We start from the raw sequence: 20,104 nt of genomic DNA, 5'->3' as shown, positions 1-20,104 counted from the left end.
ACGTACGTTGTGAAAAAGGAAAAAAAATGAATAGTTCCTTCCTTAATCATAATAGCTTATGTATTATCAAGATACACAAAGTTATATTGTATACTGAAGTATACTTCTTAATAAGTTATGTATCGTGTGTATGGGAAACACAAGAAGACTACGATTGTGTTCATCTCCTGCTAACAGGTTTCTATAGGCATCTATCGGATCAAACCTTGGACTATATACCTTGGACTATATAGTGTCTGATTTAGCGGAACATTCCTTGTCTTCTTAGACAGAAAATCAGTTTTTACATGAACCAGTCATGCAATTAAGAAATGGCCCTGATCATTCAACCTTATTACATTGAGGGGCAAAGTATGAAGGTGGCAGGCTGTTTGGATTTATTTGAATATAAGTGAACTTGGTCTTAATTCAGGATCATGCTTTATTACTATCCTCATTGATGAGAGTTCTGCCTACAATTCAAGGAAAGAATGAAAAAGGTCTGCAGGTGATGCTAATTAACGGAAGAAGTTGAAGGAACATGAATGGATGCTGGTGTGATTATGCATGACTATTTATAAATTCAAATTGCATGCTACTTACCTCCAACGATTCCAAGCAGCTTGCTTTAAACATAGAATAAAATATAAAATCTAATAGCTTAGCTATAATAACTAAGCAACCTATGGTAATATGTAATTTTTTGGGCAGGAAAATGTAAATTGACTAAACAATAAACAAAATCTACAGGTGCACTAAATGGAGTAACATCTCTTCCTAGGAAAAATAACTAGCAAAAGGGAAGATTGGGCCCCTCATTTCCATGAGCGTCCCTGATCTTCCACCCATAATCCCACTTGCTCCTGTGGGAGAACCTGCTTTATTCTGTACTACAGTATCGCCACTTTTCCTATTCTTGGACAAACCCCATCTGCATGCTTCCATCCAGAGGAATCCATTCTACAAGAGCAACACATAGCATTTTACCCAGGAGATACAGGCGCCTTCTGTGACTACTGTGAATGAAGAACTTGGAAAGAATTCCAGAAGCATTGCTCTGCCTACTTTAAAGAATATGCTTTTGTTCTTAGAAACAAGCATCCTTCTTTGAATTAAAAGAGTCATATTTTTTTCCTCATCCGCCAAGAGGTCCTCAAACACTTGACGCTGTCTTATCCTGACTCCAAAGGGCTATTCCAAGCCCAACTGAAGTGAAAACACCGCGGTCTAATTTTGTGTATAACACACATTTGGCTCATTATTTTACCCTGTCAAGTTTAGCCCCTAAAATTGAAACCCTTTGTGAGGACTAAAATTTGACACGTAGGGGGGGGCGCGTGCGTGTGGGTGGGTGTTTGTGGGTGCGTGAGAGAGAGAGGATTCAAGACATCGCTGGGACTGAAACATATTCGTAATAAGTCCTAATCAAAAGAAAATCAGTCTTTTTTATGTCTAAATAACAATTATTACAGTATTTAAAATATGAATGCCAGCTATATTATAAGATATTAATGGCAGCGATCATATCTATGTATTAGACTTGTAGGGGTTTTTTTTTCTATTACTATTATTTTCGAAGCGAGCTCAGGACGTTAACAAAAGAACAGGGACACCCACGCCCACGCCCCCCCCCCCAAAAAAGAGGCTCAATCTTCTTGGTGAGCTGCGAATTCGGCGCTTCATCCGAACGAAACTAACCGCCCCCGCCAGAGAAGAGACAAGGGAAGACCGTTCCAAAGCAAGGCGTAATTCCGCCGCTCACGCCTCCCTTCTTATACGGGTCCTTGTCCACTCGTCCCGCCTCCCCCCGCCCCTCACAGAAGGTTTTTGATAGGTAGCTTACTTCTAAGAGGCTTTCTATCTCTATAGCAACCCGTTTGCCGGCTTCTGTTTTCCTTTGGCTTCTCTGTCTTTCCGAGCCGAGGATCCGCCCGTTTCCCCCCTTGAGGCTGAGGAGCGAGGTGGGGCGCGCTTATGTAGGTGGTTGGCTCAGAGGCGACAGGGGCCTCGCATGTGTGGAAAAGGAGGCCGCGTTGGGATGAAGTGTAGGTTGTTGTAGGAGCAAACTTCTCGGAGCAAACAGTGCTATTGCCGCCTCCCCCCTTGGCCTGCTCTGAAGCAATAGCCACCTGAGGGCCCGGGTTGGGGGTGGGGTTGAGGGGAAGACAGGCCGCCTAGCGAGCCTTGTAAGCTCTTTTTCATTCTCTTCCGAAAGGTGGAGAATGGGGGGGGGGGGAGGCTGGTGTTTATACATGCCGAACCGGTTTGCTGTGTGCTGTTCCCCCCCCCCAAGCATTTCTCCCAGTCGTAGCTCACATCTGAAGCAATGATCTGGAGAAGAGCTGTGGAGGGATGACCTCTCTTAAGCGTTTGTTTTTGTTCTAAAACTGGATCCCTCCATTCAGTCCCTATGCCTCACATGTTGCTTGCCTGCTCTCAGGTTTGTCTGACGCATGACAGTGAAAAAAACAAAATCCTGTTCTCGCATTGATAATTTGCCTGTGGATCAACCTTAACTAAAAGTGTGAATATTGGTCAGGCTGTTTCCTCAGTGAGAAAATACAGGTTTTGGCATCTATTAGCATCTGATATTGGTGAGAGCAGTGTTATTATTCATTTAATGCTGCCTTGAAAGAACATTAAAAGCCACACCGTTCCCTGTCTTATTTTGGAACTTTTTATGTTTAGCTTTTGCTTAAAGCAAAAAAGCTTCCCCGTCACCCCTCAGATATAATCAAAACAGTTCTCCATCGAGGTATCTTCCGTGCCATTAACCTTTTATTTTCTTTGCACTGTTTCAAGCACTGGAATATATACAGAAATATTAATTTGTGCTTTTTTTTCTGTTCATACTAAGGCTTCCCTGCATTCATAATGGTGTAGTGGGATAACAGATTTGAAACCCGAGTCAAATTAATGCAGTACAAATTTTATTAATTGCTTTAAAATGCTTTAATGCCTAATAGAATTTCAGAAAACTATCCTAGTAAGAAAAAAAAAGCATTGTTGGAATAATGGAAAAATGGCTCATCAAGCAATGGGGGGGGGGGGAGTGAGATTGAAATGGTTCCATTCCCCCCCCCCATAATACTCCATCAACATTTAGTAAACTACAAATTACTAATTACAATAGTTTGCGAAAAATATTAAGCTTTTGTGGTTCAGCATGTACAGTATGTATTCCCCTAATGTGATTTAGACTATGGGAAAAATCAGTATGGTAAGAATGGTGTTTCAGGAAATTCTTCACTTTATAGTGCAGTCTTGTGTATGTCTATGCAGAAATAAACTTAATTGAATGTATTTAAACTTACTTAGGAAAATATGTACCTTATTAAAATTAAAGAAGCAAAATCAAAATACTGGTAGAATTCAAATTTATTTTTCTGTACATCGATGCATAGTCTTCTAATAAAAATGTGACTGCACTATTGTAACTATAATAGCAATAGCACTTAGACTTATATACTGCTTCATGGGGCTTTGCAGCCCTTTCTAAGCAGTTTACAGAGTTCAGCATATTGCCCCAAACAATCTGAATCCTCATATAATCATATGATTATCCGTCCAAGTAAAATTAGGGACAACAAATGGATCCTAAGAAGTATAGGTTGGAAATAATGTTTATTTGATTAGATATTTTAAAAAAATCTCCTAGATCAGGCCAAAGGTCTATATTTTAGCATTTTTCATATTTAGATGCATCATGGAAATTTAAAAGCAGAAGCAAAACATGGGAGTGATATACATCTTCCACTGTTACACACTAGCTCTTGTCACTGGGCATGTTGCTTTTGATTCTAGGGAAAGCATATAGTAATAGCTATTGATAGACCCACAAGTCAGCTAGCAAAAATATAAAATATAATTCCTGCTATCAGGAACATATAAAAATGTAATGCAAATTAATATAATGTTCAATATAGTGCATTATTTGATTTATGCAGAAAATGACTAAGATAGTGTAAAGGAAATTTAGTTAAAACATGTTTTAATAGTGCATGTTGTAGATAATGTGATAATTAATGATGTGGCAGCATACTTTACAACTGTTTTATTTCTATTTTAAGGCAGTGGAAAACTGAATTTATCACAAAGTTATGGTGCGATTAACATTGGAGCTTATTGCTAGAAGCCTTAATCAAAAGAATCGTAGAGATGAATCTTTGGCTCAACAACTGAGGAAGCTAACACATCTGAAATTATCTAATAAAAATATAGATATCATTGTAAGAAATCTTTCATTATGTAAAAATGTAGCTTTTATTTTATATTTAAGATTTAGCGGGTATTAAGTGATATTTTATATTTTGTTTTAATATAAGTTTCTAGTTGGAAATACATTTCTGATTCTATTTCATGCCCTTGCCTTAATTAGTTTAATTTAAATAATATATATTTGATTTGTCTTTTATTGTTCAGTTGTTTTTTAATTATTTGCAGGAAAATAGTTTTGGACAGACATTCAGTTTTATATAAAATAATGTTCAGTGTTGTTAAGTTAAATGTTCTCCAGAAATGGGATATTGTACAAATGGAAAATAATTAATTTTAGCTTGAGTAAAAGTTTGACAAATTAATATTTGTTTTTCTTTCAAATGAACCAGCACACCTTGCTTAGAATATTTTTTTATACAAAAGTGATGTGCAACACAGTATTTGATCAAAGATCATATATTAAATGTGTCATTAGCTTATGTGGAATCTTCATCATGTATCCCAGGGTTATACTTAAAATTGCAGGTTTAACATAATTTTAGGGCTTTTGAAATCTTGCTGAAACTGTTGCTCATTAGTAAATTTTATCAAGTAACATGTCAATTTTTTCTTGTAGGATGATCTTTCTTTGTGTAAAAATCTTAATGTCCTATATTTATATGATAATAATATTAGACAGATACATAACTTGGAATTTGCAACAAATCTAAGACATCTCTACCTGCAGAACAACTGCATTATACGAATTGAAAATCTAGAATCATTGATAAGACTTGAAAAATTGTAAGTGAAAAATTATGTTTCTGGTTTTATTGATTTGTGTGTAATAATCTAAATTTTACGCTTATAAAATAGAATGAATATATATTTTAGATGGTGTTATATTGCACAAACTTCATACAAACTCTGCATTCAAGAACCAAAGCTTGATAAACCTGAATATATGATATAATCACATTTTCCCCCCGTAGAAATTAATTAATTTTTATTTGATTATTGGTGCAATATGTTATGCTTTACTGATTTTACTTCTGAAATAGTGAAATTATTCAGTAAAATATTTGATATTTTTTTATTTTCCAGAAAATATGCATTTTAAAAGAAATGGAAAAATGAAAGACCTTTCTATTTTGTTCTATTTTCAGATATTTGGGGGGCAACTGTATCACTGTAGTGGAAGGCTTGGAGACTTTAGAGGAACTGAGAGAATTGCATGTTGAAAGCCAGCAGCTTCCCTTAGGAGAAAAGCTCTTGTTTGACCCAAGAACTCTTCATTCATTATCCGTAAGAACACTGTACCTAACATTTATTTGGTGACAGACATTAATTGTTAAAAACTGCTAAAGGCTTCTATTGTATACTCTATGTCAACACTGTAAAAAAAAATACAGCTTTAGATTCAACTAACTTTTTTTGACCCCCATACTAAAGTTTCTGTGTAATATCTAAGGCAGGGGTGTCCAAACTTGGGAACTTTAAGACTTGTAGACTTCAACTCCCAGAATTCCCCAGCTGGGGAATTCTGGGAGTTGAAGTCCACAAGTCTTAAAGTTCCCAAGTTTGGACACCCCTGATCTAAGGATATCTAATATCTCCTCTAATAATAGCATAAAGTGCACCATACATATTTTTTTCAAAATCAGTTTGTCTTGCATACTTTACCTTTCTTAAGGAAACAACATTTCAAAGTATCTACAGGTGTATAATATGGATGCAATTGTTCATTGAGGCTTAATTAAAAGAATATGTTAACTCTTTTACAATATAATTACTTTTCTTTGAAGATTTATCTGCAGAACTGTCAGTGTTTATTGGGGAAAAAAACCATATTGCTATTTCTTACTTTTCAAACAATATACTGACAATTGGAATATATAATATTTTTATTTTAAAAGTTCTATTTTATTTTATATTACTGGTCAAAGCATTTAAAGTATATCATACTACTTTACCTACTTCCTTTCTAAAAATGGAAATATAACTCCTTCTCCTTAGCATACACATCAAAATAGGTTACATAAAACAGTTGGAAGAGGATTGTGTATTGAATTGTATCGATTTTAATAGACCTTTTAATAGTTATTTACTCCATTTAACAAATTATTAACTCTAAGTTTCAAGATCATTTCAAACCAAAATTATAGGTATGTTTGTTGTATTGTTTAAGATTTTGTACATTTAAGAAAATTTTACATTTTAACCAGGTTTTCACTCAACTGCATACAATTGCTGCACTTGAATATTGTTTTGTATTTAAATATATGTTTTGGTTCATTACAGAAATCTTTATCAGTTTTGAATATCAGCAATAATAATATTGATGAATTAAGTGACTTATCTATTCTGGAAAATATTTACCATCTTATAGCTGTCGACAACCAACTTCATCACATAAAGGTAATAAAAGCAAGGCAAACTTATAAATTGCATACATGGAAGTATTATTTCAATAATTTGCCAATTGTTAAAATTCTTGTCCATCGCCTCTTGAATCATGGTGTCCTTTTATTGTGCAAATTTTTATTTACAAATTTATGAGTAGACAGTTTTATGATAGATGAAGCTGACAAAGTTGTCGATGATAAATCCAACATTTTAATACATTCAGATTATAGAGATTTCTAACAAAGAAAATTGGGGAAAACTCTTCACGCATAGAAAATAGAACATTGTAAATATAAGAAGACTGTAAATGTTGTAATAATCTATTTCATATATTACTTCATGGATTAAAATATTCCTGTATAATTAGATTAATTTAAATCTTCCTTTTCAGTAGATTAGAAGCATTTCATTGAACTCAATAGATACTAATTTTAACTTAATACATAAAATTAAGCTTTATTTATAACCAAAATTTATAACCTAAACTCAAACAAAAAAGTTGTAAAACTTCAAGCAATTTGGACTAAAGTGCTAAAATTGTGCTAGCATTTACTTTGAAGAGAATGTATATATTTGTCTTTCAATTTTTTTTTCGTTTATTTCTGGTTTGTTTTGGAGGTGTTTTAAACAATAAACCTTGCTAATTCTGTAAGCTTTGAAAATTACATCTAAATACATTTGTTATTCAAAATGTTAGCTACTCATATCAAACCAAATTGGGCAAAGATTTCCTTTTTTCTTGGCATGTGTCTATGCATAACAGAATATTTTTTATTTCTGCAATGATTTCTGGGTCCTGGTCTGGACACTGATGACTCATGTACTTAGCTTCTCCTTATTATCACAATTTTCAGCATTTTTTGCTAAAATCTCAGTAGCAAAGTCTACAATTACTGTTAAGTCAAATAGTACAATTTGGAGGGTGGAAGGTGATGTTTAAGGAATTGAATTTTTAAAGAAGTAACATTTTGCAATACTTGGAGAAAGTTCCATTTCTTTATTTTTTTATTTTCTCTTAATTCCATTCACTATGATGTAACGTATAGTGCTACTATACCAGAGGAGAAGATGAAAGCAATGACATGTCATAGGTATTAGGAAGTTGTCTATCTACATCTCATAAATCCAGATTATCTTATAATACATTCAGCAATACAAGTCCTATTTATTTCAGAAGGCTTTGATATTTTGAAGATTTGGCTGTAAATATTTAATGTATTCAACCTTTGCCATTATTGATTATGACACTAGATATCAAAAAGATGGATTCCTTCACTTCACAATTCAGTCAGGTACAAGAAAAAATATATAGATTTTTTGAAAGAGATAATGACAGACCGTCAGAATGATGACAAATTGCTATCTGCAGATGTAGTTAGGCTATTTGAGCTAGACATAGCCAATAAAAATTGGAGTGCATTGGTCAAATGTAGGTTTTTAAATGACTATCACTAATTGGGAAGAGGGCTATAGTTTGTGCTATGAATGACATCTGAGGCTTTTACACCTACCCACCCCCATCATGAGCCTAGACTACAATTTGCTTTTTAGTATTTTGTAGCAGACCTCTAAGTGATAACATGACATGATCATTTATCAAATAGAAACTGCCCAAAAAACTATCTAGTCTTTTTAGTATAGCTTATTGAAAGGATGTAAAGTGAAAGCAGTTTATTAGACACAGGAAAGCAGTGAACAAGTAGGGAATATCCAAAATTAATATTTCAGCATGGAATAAGTACATTCTTAGATAAGCTAGAGTAAAGATACTCTGAATAATTTATCAACCAAGCTTAATGAATGTAAACCTAAACATTATATGCATTCTTCAAAATTAAATGGTTTTCAGAATTCCAAGAAATATACTGTTTTGAATTTTCAAAATAATCTTTAATTGAATTGATTTTTAAGTGCATTATTAAATCAAATATACATGAGGATGATACTGTTATGCATTTAACAAAAGGCTCTATTTCATAGGTCTGGCTAAATTTGTAAAAATAGAAAAAGAGGGATGATTGTGAGCAAAGGCAGTATTTGCACATTTGTAAACTTTGCTTTAATTTTAGCCATTAAAAGCTAAATTGCTCAAACATACAATTTTAATCTAAATATACAGGAAAAAGTATGTAGTTTTATCTAATATTATATATGTTTGTTATAATAAATTTAGTTTGCTTATTATTAATAACAATTTTATTGACAAAAATAACTATTTCATGCATCCATGAATTTACCAGGAATCAAACTCAAAGGAGACTTTATTCTTTTGGAGAAAATTAATTCTATAGAAAGAAAATAAATTATGGAATGTCTTCTATAGTAAACTTAGCAAGTAACACTAAAATCCTTTTGAGGTTTCAGTTTTGGCTTCTTCAAATTGCAAATCAATGAATATCAAGTTTTATTCTTTTGAACATTCAGTTTTATTTATACTAATACTTCCTTGAACTTTGTAGGTTTCATAACAAGGTGAATTTAGGAAAACATACAATATAGAAATTATTTCAGAATAATTATGTATGGTACATTCATATGAGTATTCAGCATTTCAGATACTAGTTTACCTATCTATGTGCAACTAGATTGGAGATAATGTACAAACCAGTGTTGCATAATTCCTTTTAATGATACATTTAAATTTAAATTGCATTATTCAGTCTTTGTCACAAAAAGAAAAGAGAATAATTCAGTTTTCCTCATTGTCTGCCAAATATTTGATAACTTGGGCTAATACACTTGAATGTATTTCAGGATGTGTGTGTGTGTGTGTCTTAGTGTGAATGTATATATATGTATATGTATATTAATTATATAAATATTATATAAACTAGTAGACAAATGTGATAATTATACACAATGGTTTAGGTGTTCAGTGCCAATGGCATGGAGTTAGAATAAAACAACTGGAGGACTACAGGGAACAACACAGGCTAAGAGAGTAATCAATACAATACAATAGCAGAGTTGGAAGGGACCTTGGAGGTCTTCTAGTCCAACCCCCTGCCTAGGCAGGAAACCCTATACCGTTCTTCTATCTTCTACCTTTCTGTTCCATCAGTTTCTTTCAAAATCCAAACAAAAATATACTGATAAAGTATTACAAAATGTGCCATTTTAAGAAGGGAAAGGAAGAGAATTGTTTCCCAAACATTGGTTTCCTATTTCTAACAATGTTCCCATAGTTTCCATATTTCCATGTATACTGTGGTTTCTATCATATATTGCATTATTACAATTTGTAATAACAAATGTATCCCACATATGCATTTTCTTGAATTTGTTTAGATTACTTTAATAATAATCTGTATTTATAGCCAAAAGATCTGAATAATTGTCCTATATTAAATGCTATTAGCTGCCAATATGTACAAATATATTTTTGCAAAATTTAGGAGGCCAGAGAACAGTGCAGTTAATGTTTGTGTTTTTTTCTGGTTTACATTTATGTTTAAACTTTCATGAGATAGTGAAAATACAAAAATAGACTACAGTTATGAATAAAGAAGTAAAATAGCTATCAAAATATCATTAATGAATATTGCAGATAAAATGTACTTTTTAAACTACATGGATATTTGATTGTGTTATTAAATGTAATAACATCAGTTGAAATAAATAGAACGTGTTACAACTAATCAAAGAAAGATTTATAAATTTAGTTGTAATATTTGGACTAGATACGTGATGTTTTTCTTCGTTACTTCCAGGACTTGGAATTTGTTCTGAGTATATGGACTAAGTTGTACAAAATGGAACTGAATGGGAATCCTGTTTGTCATAAGCCAAAATACCGAGACAAAGTAATACTGCAGTCAAAATCTCTTGGTAAAAATATCTGAATTTCAGAGATTGTTCTTCTTTCATTTCATATGTATTGATTTATTAAGCCATTGATGCATAGGCTACGACCCAGCAGTCAAGGTCATTACTTGTTTTCCTGTGAATCTGCTGCATAATATTTTCTCCAGTTGAAGCCATCTAACCCCACTTGCACTCAGCTCTGCTTCCCATCAATTCTGTGGCCATCCAAATTACAAAAACAGAAGCAATTTTATCTTATTTCATGCTTATTAACTGGTGTGCAAATTATAATTGTCCAATTATCAGACATGCTTTTAAAGTTATCTGAAAGCTGTATATTATTGTATATTCTGCACTTTGATAAAACCACTGTATTGTTTTGGCCCTCCAGCAAAGCTGGTAGCAGATTTGGACAGTGAGGAGGTTGGGGAGGAACATGGGCCAGTCCTGGAGTCTGGGGATGGCTTTGATGAGGGCTCTGTGTTGGAGGCAGAGAAGGGGCCAGAGCCATATGCCAGTTATCAACTGGCTTCAGAGTCAGACATCAGTGAGGCAGACGAACAGCTGGAGCCTGTTCCCAGTGTGCAGAATTGCCAGATGAAGGGAACAGCTAAAGAACAGATGTCAAGTTGGGAGTAAGACCATAGGTGGATGATGAATGGCCCCTCCCAGAGGAAATGAAAGAGTGGTGAAAGTGGAATGGAGTTTGCAGGAGACAATTAGTTTGCTTAATTGGTTTGTAATTCTCCGAGACTCGTTGCCAAGTTTTGTAGATATCGGCCTGTCAACTCTTCAAGCCAGATAAGGTCTGTGACTGTAAATCCTTCCTTGAAAGACTTTGATGGAAACAGAATTCACAGCAAATTAATTAAAGGGTTTTTGTCAGAACAAGGAATTTGCTTCATGCTCTTGGGAAGCCTAGGTCAGAACATGTATCTTAAAATGTTATCATAGGCATCAACACCTTTTTTGCTATATTACACTACTCAACTTTTGTGCCCAAAATTCCCTCAGGAGACTGTTCTAGGTTGGACAAGTTAGCGGAAAAAGACAATTATTGAGGGATTCACAAATTATCTGTGAGAGCTAGCATGTTCTGATGATTAAAATTGGGCAGGCATCATTGAGACAGAGTTTAAAATATTCCATCAGATATAGGATCTAATAAAATTCCAAGTAATAGTTCCTTATTAGATTCCTAATAAAGATAAACCCAGGTAAATGTAATGCCTCCTGGCAGTTAATGTAACTGAAATACCTCACAGGATATTTAGGGCGGGTCAAATTTTTCAACTTTCAATTTCCAAACATTAGGGTGCTCAAAAGTTGCATCCAATTTCATTCCTCCTCTTTTTGTTTCCCCTCTTTCTCATCATCATCATTTTGTTTCCTTTTCCTTCATTGTGTTTCTGCTAGACATACATCAAGAATGGGTCGGTATTGTATAATTTTATAAAATAAGTATCTTATTTTAAAGGCAAATAATTAGTTACAGATAGTCCTCAACTTATGACCAGCCATTTAACAACAGTTCAGTCATGACTGCTTCAGAACGAGGACTTTACAGTGCACAAAGTATTTCCTGCCCTTGAAAGCACCAGCTCCAGTCACATGATTACATTTTGGCCATTTGGCAAACTGTTCACGTTTGCAACTGGTTGCCAAGTGCCCTGAGACCTTGTGATTGCCATTAGCAATTTTTCTTGCCATCTTTTCCCCAGAAAATCAATGGAGAAGCTGGCAGAGAAAGTTGCATGCAGAGGGGAAGTTGGACTTCTCAGTATGCAGGAAGAGGAAATCCACCTGTGCACTGGTGAAATGGACCTCAGATCTGGTGAAAGCAACGAGCAACTGCCATTGTTCTAAGCCTTTCAGAACTCTGGCATTCATTAGCATTTTAGTGAATGCCATTGCCCCCACCCCCACCCATGGAGAAGACAATACTAGTGATCTCCAACATTCTGAGCCTTCTAGAAATCTCTCAATGTGGTGGAAGAACAGACCTCAAATCTGATGAAAATGCTAGCAAACGCCATGATCATTTTATTTGGTGGTATGGGTAGAATGCCCAAGCCTTCTCCCTGCTCCAAATTACTCAGAAGCCCAGGTCCTCTCCACGGCACTCCATTTAACAACCAAGATTTTGTCTGCATTTAATTCTTTTAAATATCTTTGTGGGAGAGTATCTTAAATTCAGAGTCTTAAATTCAGAATCTTTCTTTCCATTAATGATACATTATTGTACAATTGGGTTCTTCTTCTTGTGCCATATCCATCATCGGATGTTGGCGAACCTATTTTTATCAACAGCCGCGTGAAAAAGTGCTGTTTAATTTTGTTCAAACCAGTCCCTTAGATTTTGAAATCTTGATGTTCTTCTTCTGCCTGGACTTCATGTGCCTTCAATCTTTCCTTGGAGGATTAAATGGAGTATGCCATATTTTTCTGGGTGTCACAGTACATGTCCAAAATATTCTAACTTTTGATTTTTTATGGTTTTGATTATTTTCCTTGGCTTTCCCAGGAGGATTATATATAAAACAATTCAGTTACATAACTAAAATTATATAGGTTATAGACCACATATATATCATTTACCCTGCACTGTAATTATAGATATCAGTCTAAGTGAGCAGCAGAGATATTGTTTTGCTTTTCTGTCTTTTTGTTATTGTAGCAACTATTTTACAGTTTTAAGGTTTTACTATTCACTATTGTACTATAATAGGCTATTCGTCAGCTGTCCAGCTCATACCTACTAGTACAGTAGAATTAAAGCCCAATGGTCAACAATTTGGTCGTTTTTCAGGTATAATAGCATTGATGATAGAAAATGAGCTTTATCTTTGACGACAAAAATGCTCTTTTGCCTTCCTAAGAATATAAAGCTGTTGATTTACACATTACAACATTTCTTCAGAACTGCTGGATGGAAAAGAAATAAAAGAAATGGAAAGACAGTTTCTGACAAATTGGAAAGCCTCCAGAGATGCCAGGAAGAAAAACAAAGTAGAAAGCTTCATTAATGAGCATGCATCATATTCACATTTTGGTAAAACAAACTATATCTTTTTAATTAATTACAGCATCAACATTAAGAAAAGAACAAGCTCCAATAAATTTGTCATAATAAGACAATTATGTTTTTAACATTTTCAGAATGTTTTAATGTAGAATAGAAACATTATTTCCCAATAATAGTATACTAATACTTTATACTAATAATAGTATAAAGATGAATGAATAACAAAGAGCCTTCATTAAAACATTTTGAAATAAGTACGGTATTATAGAAGCGTATGGAGTATGGTTGCATGTTTTAAATAATTTCATTGGTGGTGAGTCATACATTTAGTTATTGCATAAACACTTTTTAATGGTTTTTTCCTGATTTAAAAATTCATCTCAGTTTTGACAATCTAATTGATAAAATCAGTAACAAAGGTCATTTTTCCAGTAATTTTTCTGTTTCTTCCATTTTTATTGCTTATCCTGCTGTGTTGGAATAATATTATCAGGGAATTTGTAACATAAAATATGCAAATCAGTAACTTTTGCAATAGAACATTTATAAGCTATGTTTTTGTATACCATTTATAAATGTATGAACTTAGCTATTACAATTTACTAAGATTTGAATGTGCCCCTGTGTTAATTATTTTGTATAATACTTTAGATAAAATTGAATAATACATGATTTTGTATCTTTACATCCTCTAGATGATAATGATGCAGAACATACACATTTTCCTGTCTTCCACTTCCCAGTCTCCAGAGAGATGCACAGAACTCCTTATAATAAAGAATCTCAGCCACTATATGAAGAAAACAGAAATAGTGAAAAAATCAGGTATGATTTCTGTACAATACCACTGGAATCCAACCTCAAGTCCATGTCATTGTGTTAAATAACTACTGTAGTGAAATTAGACACAATTTTGAAATTGAAAATTGTGTTTAAAACAAAACACAAATATTAAAAACAATGCACACTTCATATATGTGTATATGTTAATGTATTCGTGTGGGAATCCTTCTAAAGTGTTGCTTTGCAAAGTGTCAACATGTGAAGCTCTGGACAGCTCACTCAGCTGCTTTGAAAACTGCCTCTGTTTCTCCACCTGAATGTGAGTGTACACATAAGGAGCATTTCTGTTGGAATCACTTACAGAGCGATGGGCAATTATAGTGAATCAGGTTTTAAAACATTTGCTAGTGTTTGAAATCTTTCAAAGATTGCAGCTGCTTTAATGTTTTGCTCACAGTTTTGCAAAATGGTTCTTGTGTGTGTCTGTGTGTAAGAAATAGAACACCTTTAGAAATAAGCTCCGTATAGTACTGCAATGTAGAGGAAGCTACATATTTCACCTTCCTATATATTACAGTGGTGTTCAAAACCTTTTTTTCATTTATGTTAAAGGTAGTTCTCAGGTTACAACCATTTGTTCAGCATCCATTTAAAATTACCATGGTACTAAACAATTGGTACCTAAATGTCCTTGTAGTTCCAGCTGTCATAGCATTCCTGTAGTCGTGATTGTGATTCAGGCCTTAGCTCATGATTATGACATTACTGTGAGCTATGATCATGCAAATCAATAAGACACCAGCAAGAAGTTGGAAGGCATAGTAATGTGACTTCATTTAAAGATGCATGAAATCCTTGCTTAATGACAGCAACAAGGAATGCTGGAATTATTGTCATTGAGCAATGCAGTCATGTGACATTGCCCTCATATGCCACTGTAAAATGAGGACTATACTATAGTATGTTTATTTAAAGGATAACTAGATGAAATTTATTTCTGCAGTTTTTAAAATTGGTAAATCAGTTGTGACAGTTTGATCCAAAGTATGCAAAAGATAATATCTACTTGGCTCTTCCTCAAAGAGAGAACTCCTTTAACAAAGATCTGGGGGATAAACGTATGGAAATTATAGAATGGTAACCATAATTTTTTCCCACAAGTTAATATGCCCTGTTGATTATTGTTCAATGTATGTAGAAATTAACAGAAACATTTTGACATGTTAGTGGAGGTCTATAAAAGTTATTATTGTAACTAAATATTTTATCTCTTATAACATTTTGCCACACAGCCATTCAGCCATGAAAACTTCACAAAATGAACAGAAAGACCTATTTGAACCTCACCTCCTTAGACAAATGCCTCTCTAACCAGCTACTAGAAAGATGTTCTTATTTATTATCATCAGAACAAAAGATATGCTTCACAGCCAAAAATGAAGAAAATTTGTTTTTTATTGCAAACAAAGTGATATTTCACAATCTAAAATATTTTGTAGTATAAATCCAATGTAAGTTTAAGTTTAAAAAAGGGTTAAAATAAGTTGACCTTATGCAAGTATGTTTTGATATTAAAAGTAGTAGCCATCTTAATTAAACCACTGATTAAACTATCATTTTATCTAAGATATTGGTGGACAATTATAAAATTTTAACTACATTTACTAGGGCCAGCAGATTAATAAGATCTTATAGCCAATGATTTGATATGGTACTACTGCACTGGAAATGGGAAGATTCTATGGAATTTAGGACATAATAAATAATCTGTTCTCTGGATTGATCAGACAAAATACAACATGGTCATATTGGAAAATATATCAACTTTTTGCTCTATTCTTAGAATAACAAGGGTACAAAGAGATCATTTTCGTTCAAAGTTTGACTTTTCCAGTCGTAATTCACAAGTGGAATTCAGCTAATGCATACAAACAGACATAGTACATACAAACCTCTCTCTGCCTTTGCCTCACTTTGATATCTGCCTTCAAAGTTGGATGGAATGTAGCCAGTTTCTTTATGGTTAATTGCTTTACTATAGCTAGATTAACTATCTCCTTGCTGGCATTAGCAACTGCTGTTTTAAAATCAAAGGAAGACTATTGTAATATGCCAAAATTTAATTGCTATGAATTTCTAGAAAGGCTTCATAAAATTTCCAATTAAAATGTAGCTGGTCTCATCTCCAAGTTAGAAAACCTGTATCTTTTTTGTGTGTCTTTAGATCTCAATCTGAATATCTGTGCAAGGTAGGGACATCTCATGTATTGCCCATCTTACATAGTAACGTGGATGCCAATTCCTCTTTGAGTCACCTTGGAATCTGTCTCTCTTCAGCATTCCAATTTCTAGTTTCATTTTTTCCCCAGATTCCAACTACTATCTAGTACCGTTTATATGTCAGGTGACAGGATGACAGATGGTACTTACCGGTACTTCCTCGATTCTTTCACAGAGTGCCTGGGTCTGTGTGTATAGCCACAAAAGATACATGCAAACTATGAGTTGGTATCAATTTTTAACCATCTGTTAACAAGTTTTCAGAACGTTGGGATTTAAAATGTTTCCCATTCATGATCTAAAGAAGTAGAACCTTCATTCCACATACGAATAATGAATTCATTTTTAAGTACCGTATTTGTGTAGCCAAAATTATAACATGTAGACAAAAATATGGTTTTGGGATATATGATTATGTAACGCTAAGATTTAGAAATACACGTAGTAGTTCAAAGAGTTAAATTAGTGAGAACAACTGAACAATGAGAATTGAATAGAATTCTGACTCCTTAGTTAATGAGGATCAGAAAAAAATGGAAAAGTATCTGGAAACTTGGTTTGTTATGCAGGTTAGCTTGTTGCTAAACTAAAAAAAATCTATGTTACATGTTATATTGATTTATTTTTCATATTAGTCCATCACATAATGAAATTAGATAATTAATTAATGCTAGAATTATAGCAACTTGAAATATTTTTTCTGTTTCCAATTACCTCAAGAACAAAACCTGAAATACCCTGTTTGTGGAATCTGCTGTTATCAACTCTAAACCTATACTTGATTTTATCAGTGTTTTTATACAGTATATAAGTATGAACTTCATTTTATTACTTTAATTAATACAAGAAGTTCATGTATTGTAAAACATCTGGTCTTAAAACTTAAATATAAACTAGATCACTTTTCTATAGACTGCAATTACAAAAAAAAAGAAAACCTTCCCTAATTGTTTTTTCATTGAATGAGAAAAAACAGGATCTCTATTTTAATGTGAAATTTGCAGCCTTCCATAACTTTATTTCAGTAAAATGCAAACAAAAGAAGAAGCAAGTTATAGTGATAATAGAGCCAATTTGATGTAATGGTTACATCAGGCTAGAAACCAGGAGTCCATGAGTTATAATCTTGGTTCAGACATGAAGCCATGTAGGATACTCAGGCTAGTCTCTCCCTCTCAATCGTGGAAGGAAGGCAATGGCTTTTGAAATCTTGCCAAAAAAACTGCAGAGGCTAGGTCATTCATTCATTAGGAATCAACACAGATTCAAAGGCACATACACAAACAAGTTATTCAACATGACTCACAGTTTAAATTATCATGAATTCATATTGATTTGTATCACAGTCCTCAGTGTGCTTTGGACATATAATTAAATAATTTTGAAGAGTCATAATATCAAATAAATGTGCTTAGAAAGGTGTACTGGTAGGCTTGAATATAACATAATTTGATTTATCTAAAATTATAAGTCCCAACACTATTCATTTTGAAGGAATTAAATTTCTAGTACTTATAATTTTGTTGTTTGCTGTTGAAACCAGCATGTACTTTAGGAGAAAGTAACATAACACTGTGCCTTTAGGATCATAATATTTTCACAGTATTCTGTACTTTGCACTATGTCTTTTTTCTCCAGAAACGTAGAAATTATACTGCAAATTTAAACTTTCCATTTTCTTGGCTGGCATAAAAGGTAGCTAGTAATTCAGCCCTTATTTTTTTGCCTTGCTAGGACAAAGATTTGATTTATTGTATCTATGTTATCTCACAATCAAAAATTCATTCCCAGTGCTTGGTTGGTATAACTCTATACACTGCCTATTTATTTTGAATGTCTCTTCTCATTAATGTCTTTGATCTATAATTCCCAGCCAACCAAATGTAATTTTTCTTACTGTCAGATATCCTCATACATATATTTGGTTGTGGAACATTTACTTGTGTGTGTGTGTGTGTGTGTGTGTGTGTGTGTGTGTGTTGGAGGAATCCTAAATCTATATTCTATGAATCCTGTAAAATTTGCGCAATATTCACCATTCATTCCAATATGAATATAGACTCACTAAAACTTTCTGGCATGTGATTAAATTTTATAACATTCACTATGAGATAATGATATTACTATATTAAACTATAAGTAACTCACTATTGGCTATTTTGATATTATTTTTATTTAATTATGGTTAAAGAAGTGAAAATTTGAAAGAACCAGGAAAAAAAATGATGGCTTTGCAGTTTGACAAAACAAAGATCAATATTAGCAAATTCTGAAAACAATACCGTAATAGGGAAAAACGCTATTGTTTAACCTCTTGAGTCCAACCTTTAAATTACTTCCCTCCAGCAAAAGGTTGCTATATCCTAACCTAAACAATTTTCCTGAAGAGTAATTTTAATATTGGTATCTAGAGAATACTGCATAAGTATTGCATTGTGCAAATGCCTTCCAGGCTTCTACTAGGAAGATGATTAATTCACATTCCTTGCAACTATTTCCTAGTGGAAAGTGAAATAAAGTGCTGGTTAATGGCTTATTGAGAGCGTCCATTATTGAGAGAGTCAATTCACATCTTGTTTTCCATGATTAGGAAGCCTGGCTTATTGGCAGTTTTTGAATTTATAGCAAGTATATCAGAACACTCCATGTATCTCATAGGTGGGATATTAGCTTGCAAAACATCTTTTCCTCTAGATAGAATACTATGAGCATATGTGAGATAAAAGTAGAGTATGACTCTGCTTCAGGACATTGGCCAAAATGGGCCAAAACTGACACTCAAAACTGGCAATTTGAGTTCAGAGAAGCAGCATATATGAGGATGCACATCTGGTTTATCAGCAACTCCGTAAAGAAGCTTTATGTGCTAATCTTCATACCAGAGCACAGCAGTGTAGCTCAATTGTCTGGGATTTAACCAGGAATATTGGCTTTCTCAACAGTAAACTCAGTCTAATCTAGAAAATATAACTTTTTTGTAATATATTATTACAAACAGAAATTGAGCCATGTAAGAATGACTATTTGTTATCTGCTATAAAAATAAATCATGACATTTATGTAACTTTGTGTTAAGAGTTTAAACTCTATTTTTTTCCTGAAGTGATTTATTTTCAAAAACCTCAAAAAACTAGCATTTTAACAAAGTTGTATATAGATCAGTGATGGCGAATCTTTTTCTTATGGCATGACAAAATTGTGTGCGTGCCCACACCAATTCAATCCTTCCCGCCCACCTGTGGATGCTTGCATGACCCCTTCCCCCGCACATGCACACACAATCCCTCACCAGGCTCTGGGGGCTTTCCTGAAGACTGGGGAGGGGAAAAATAGCTTCCCCCAGCCCCCTGGAGGTCCTCCAGAAGCCGGAGGCTGGGGAGAGGGGAAAATGGCCCCAACTTGCCAACCAGAAGTTCGGAAACAATCCGTGTAGTGGTCAAAATACAAGTTACCACTTGTATGTAATTCCCCAGTTGCTTCATGCTATAATAGTAAAAAATCTTACAAATCTCCCCAAATACTATTAATTTATTATTAGTTTTAATTTTTTTATTAATTTAATTTATAATCTGAGGTATAATGCTACATGCCTACATATCTACCTTATCATTTTTTTAAAGATTTTTTTTT

The 20,104-nt window shown here is 33.6% G+C and overlaps 1 protein-coding gene across 4 annotated transcripts; it reads left to right on the top strand.

The window, feature by feature from the left end:
* The first annotated feature begins 1,832 nt into the window (after nucleotides 1-1,832).
* PPP1R42 (protein phosphatase 1 regulatory subunit 42) lies at nucleotides 1,833-19,409 on the top strand. Of its 4 annotated transcripts, none has more exons than XM_081953098.1 (9): nucleotides 1,833-1,955; nucleotides 4,050-4,208; nucleotides 4,814-4,980; nucleotides 5,343-5,481; nucleotides 6,478-6,594; nucleotides 10,293-10,410; nucleotides 13,307-13,438; nucleotides 14,107-14,236; nucleotides 15,487-19,409. In XM_081953098.1, the coding sequence occupies exons 2-9, from the start codon at nucleotides 4,080-4,082 to the stop codon at nucleotides 15,563-15,565; spliced, it is 1,011 nt and encodes a 336-aa protein (XP_081809224.1). In that variant the 5' UTR covers nucleotides 1,833-1,955; nucleotides 4,050-4,079; the 3' UTR covers nucleotides 15,566-19,409. The 4 variants fall into 4 exon arrangements, with proteins under 4 accessions (XP_081809224.1, XP_081809222.1, XP_081809225.1 ...); XM_081953096.1 differs by having other exon boundaries at nucleotides 1,880-1,940; XM_081953097.1 differs by having other exon boundaries at nucleotides 1,900-2,024.
* The last annotated feature ends 695 nt before the right edge of the window (nucleotides 19,410-20,104 follow it).

The sequence above is a fragment of the Natrix helvetica genome, assembly GCF_964273705.1.
Source record: "Natrix helvetica genome assembly, chromosome: 4".
In the NCBI taxonomy this organism is placed as follows: Eukaryota; Metazoa; Chordata; class Lepidosauria; order Squamata; family Natricidae; genus Natrix; species Natrix helvetica.
The sequence above is the reverse complement of the archived record's forward strand: the minus strand, read 5'-3'. Positions and strand labels throughout refer to the sequence as shown.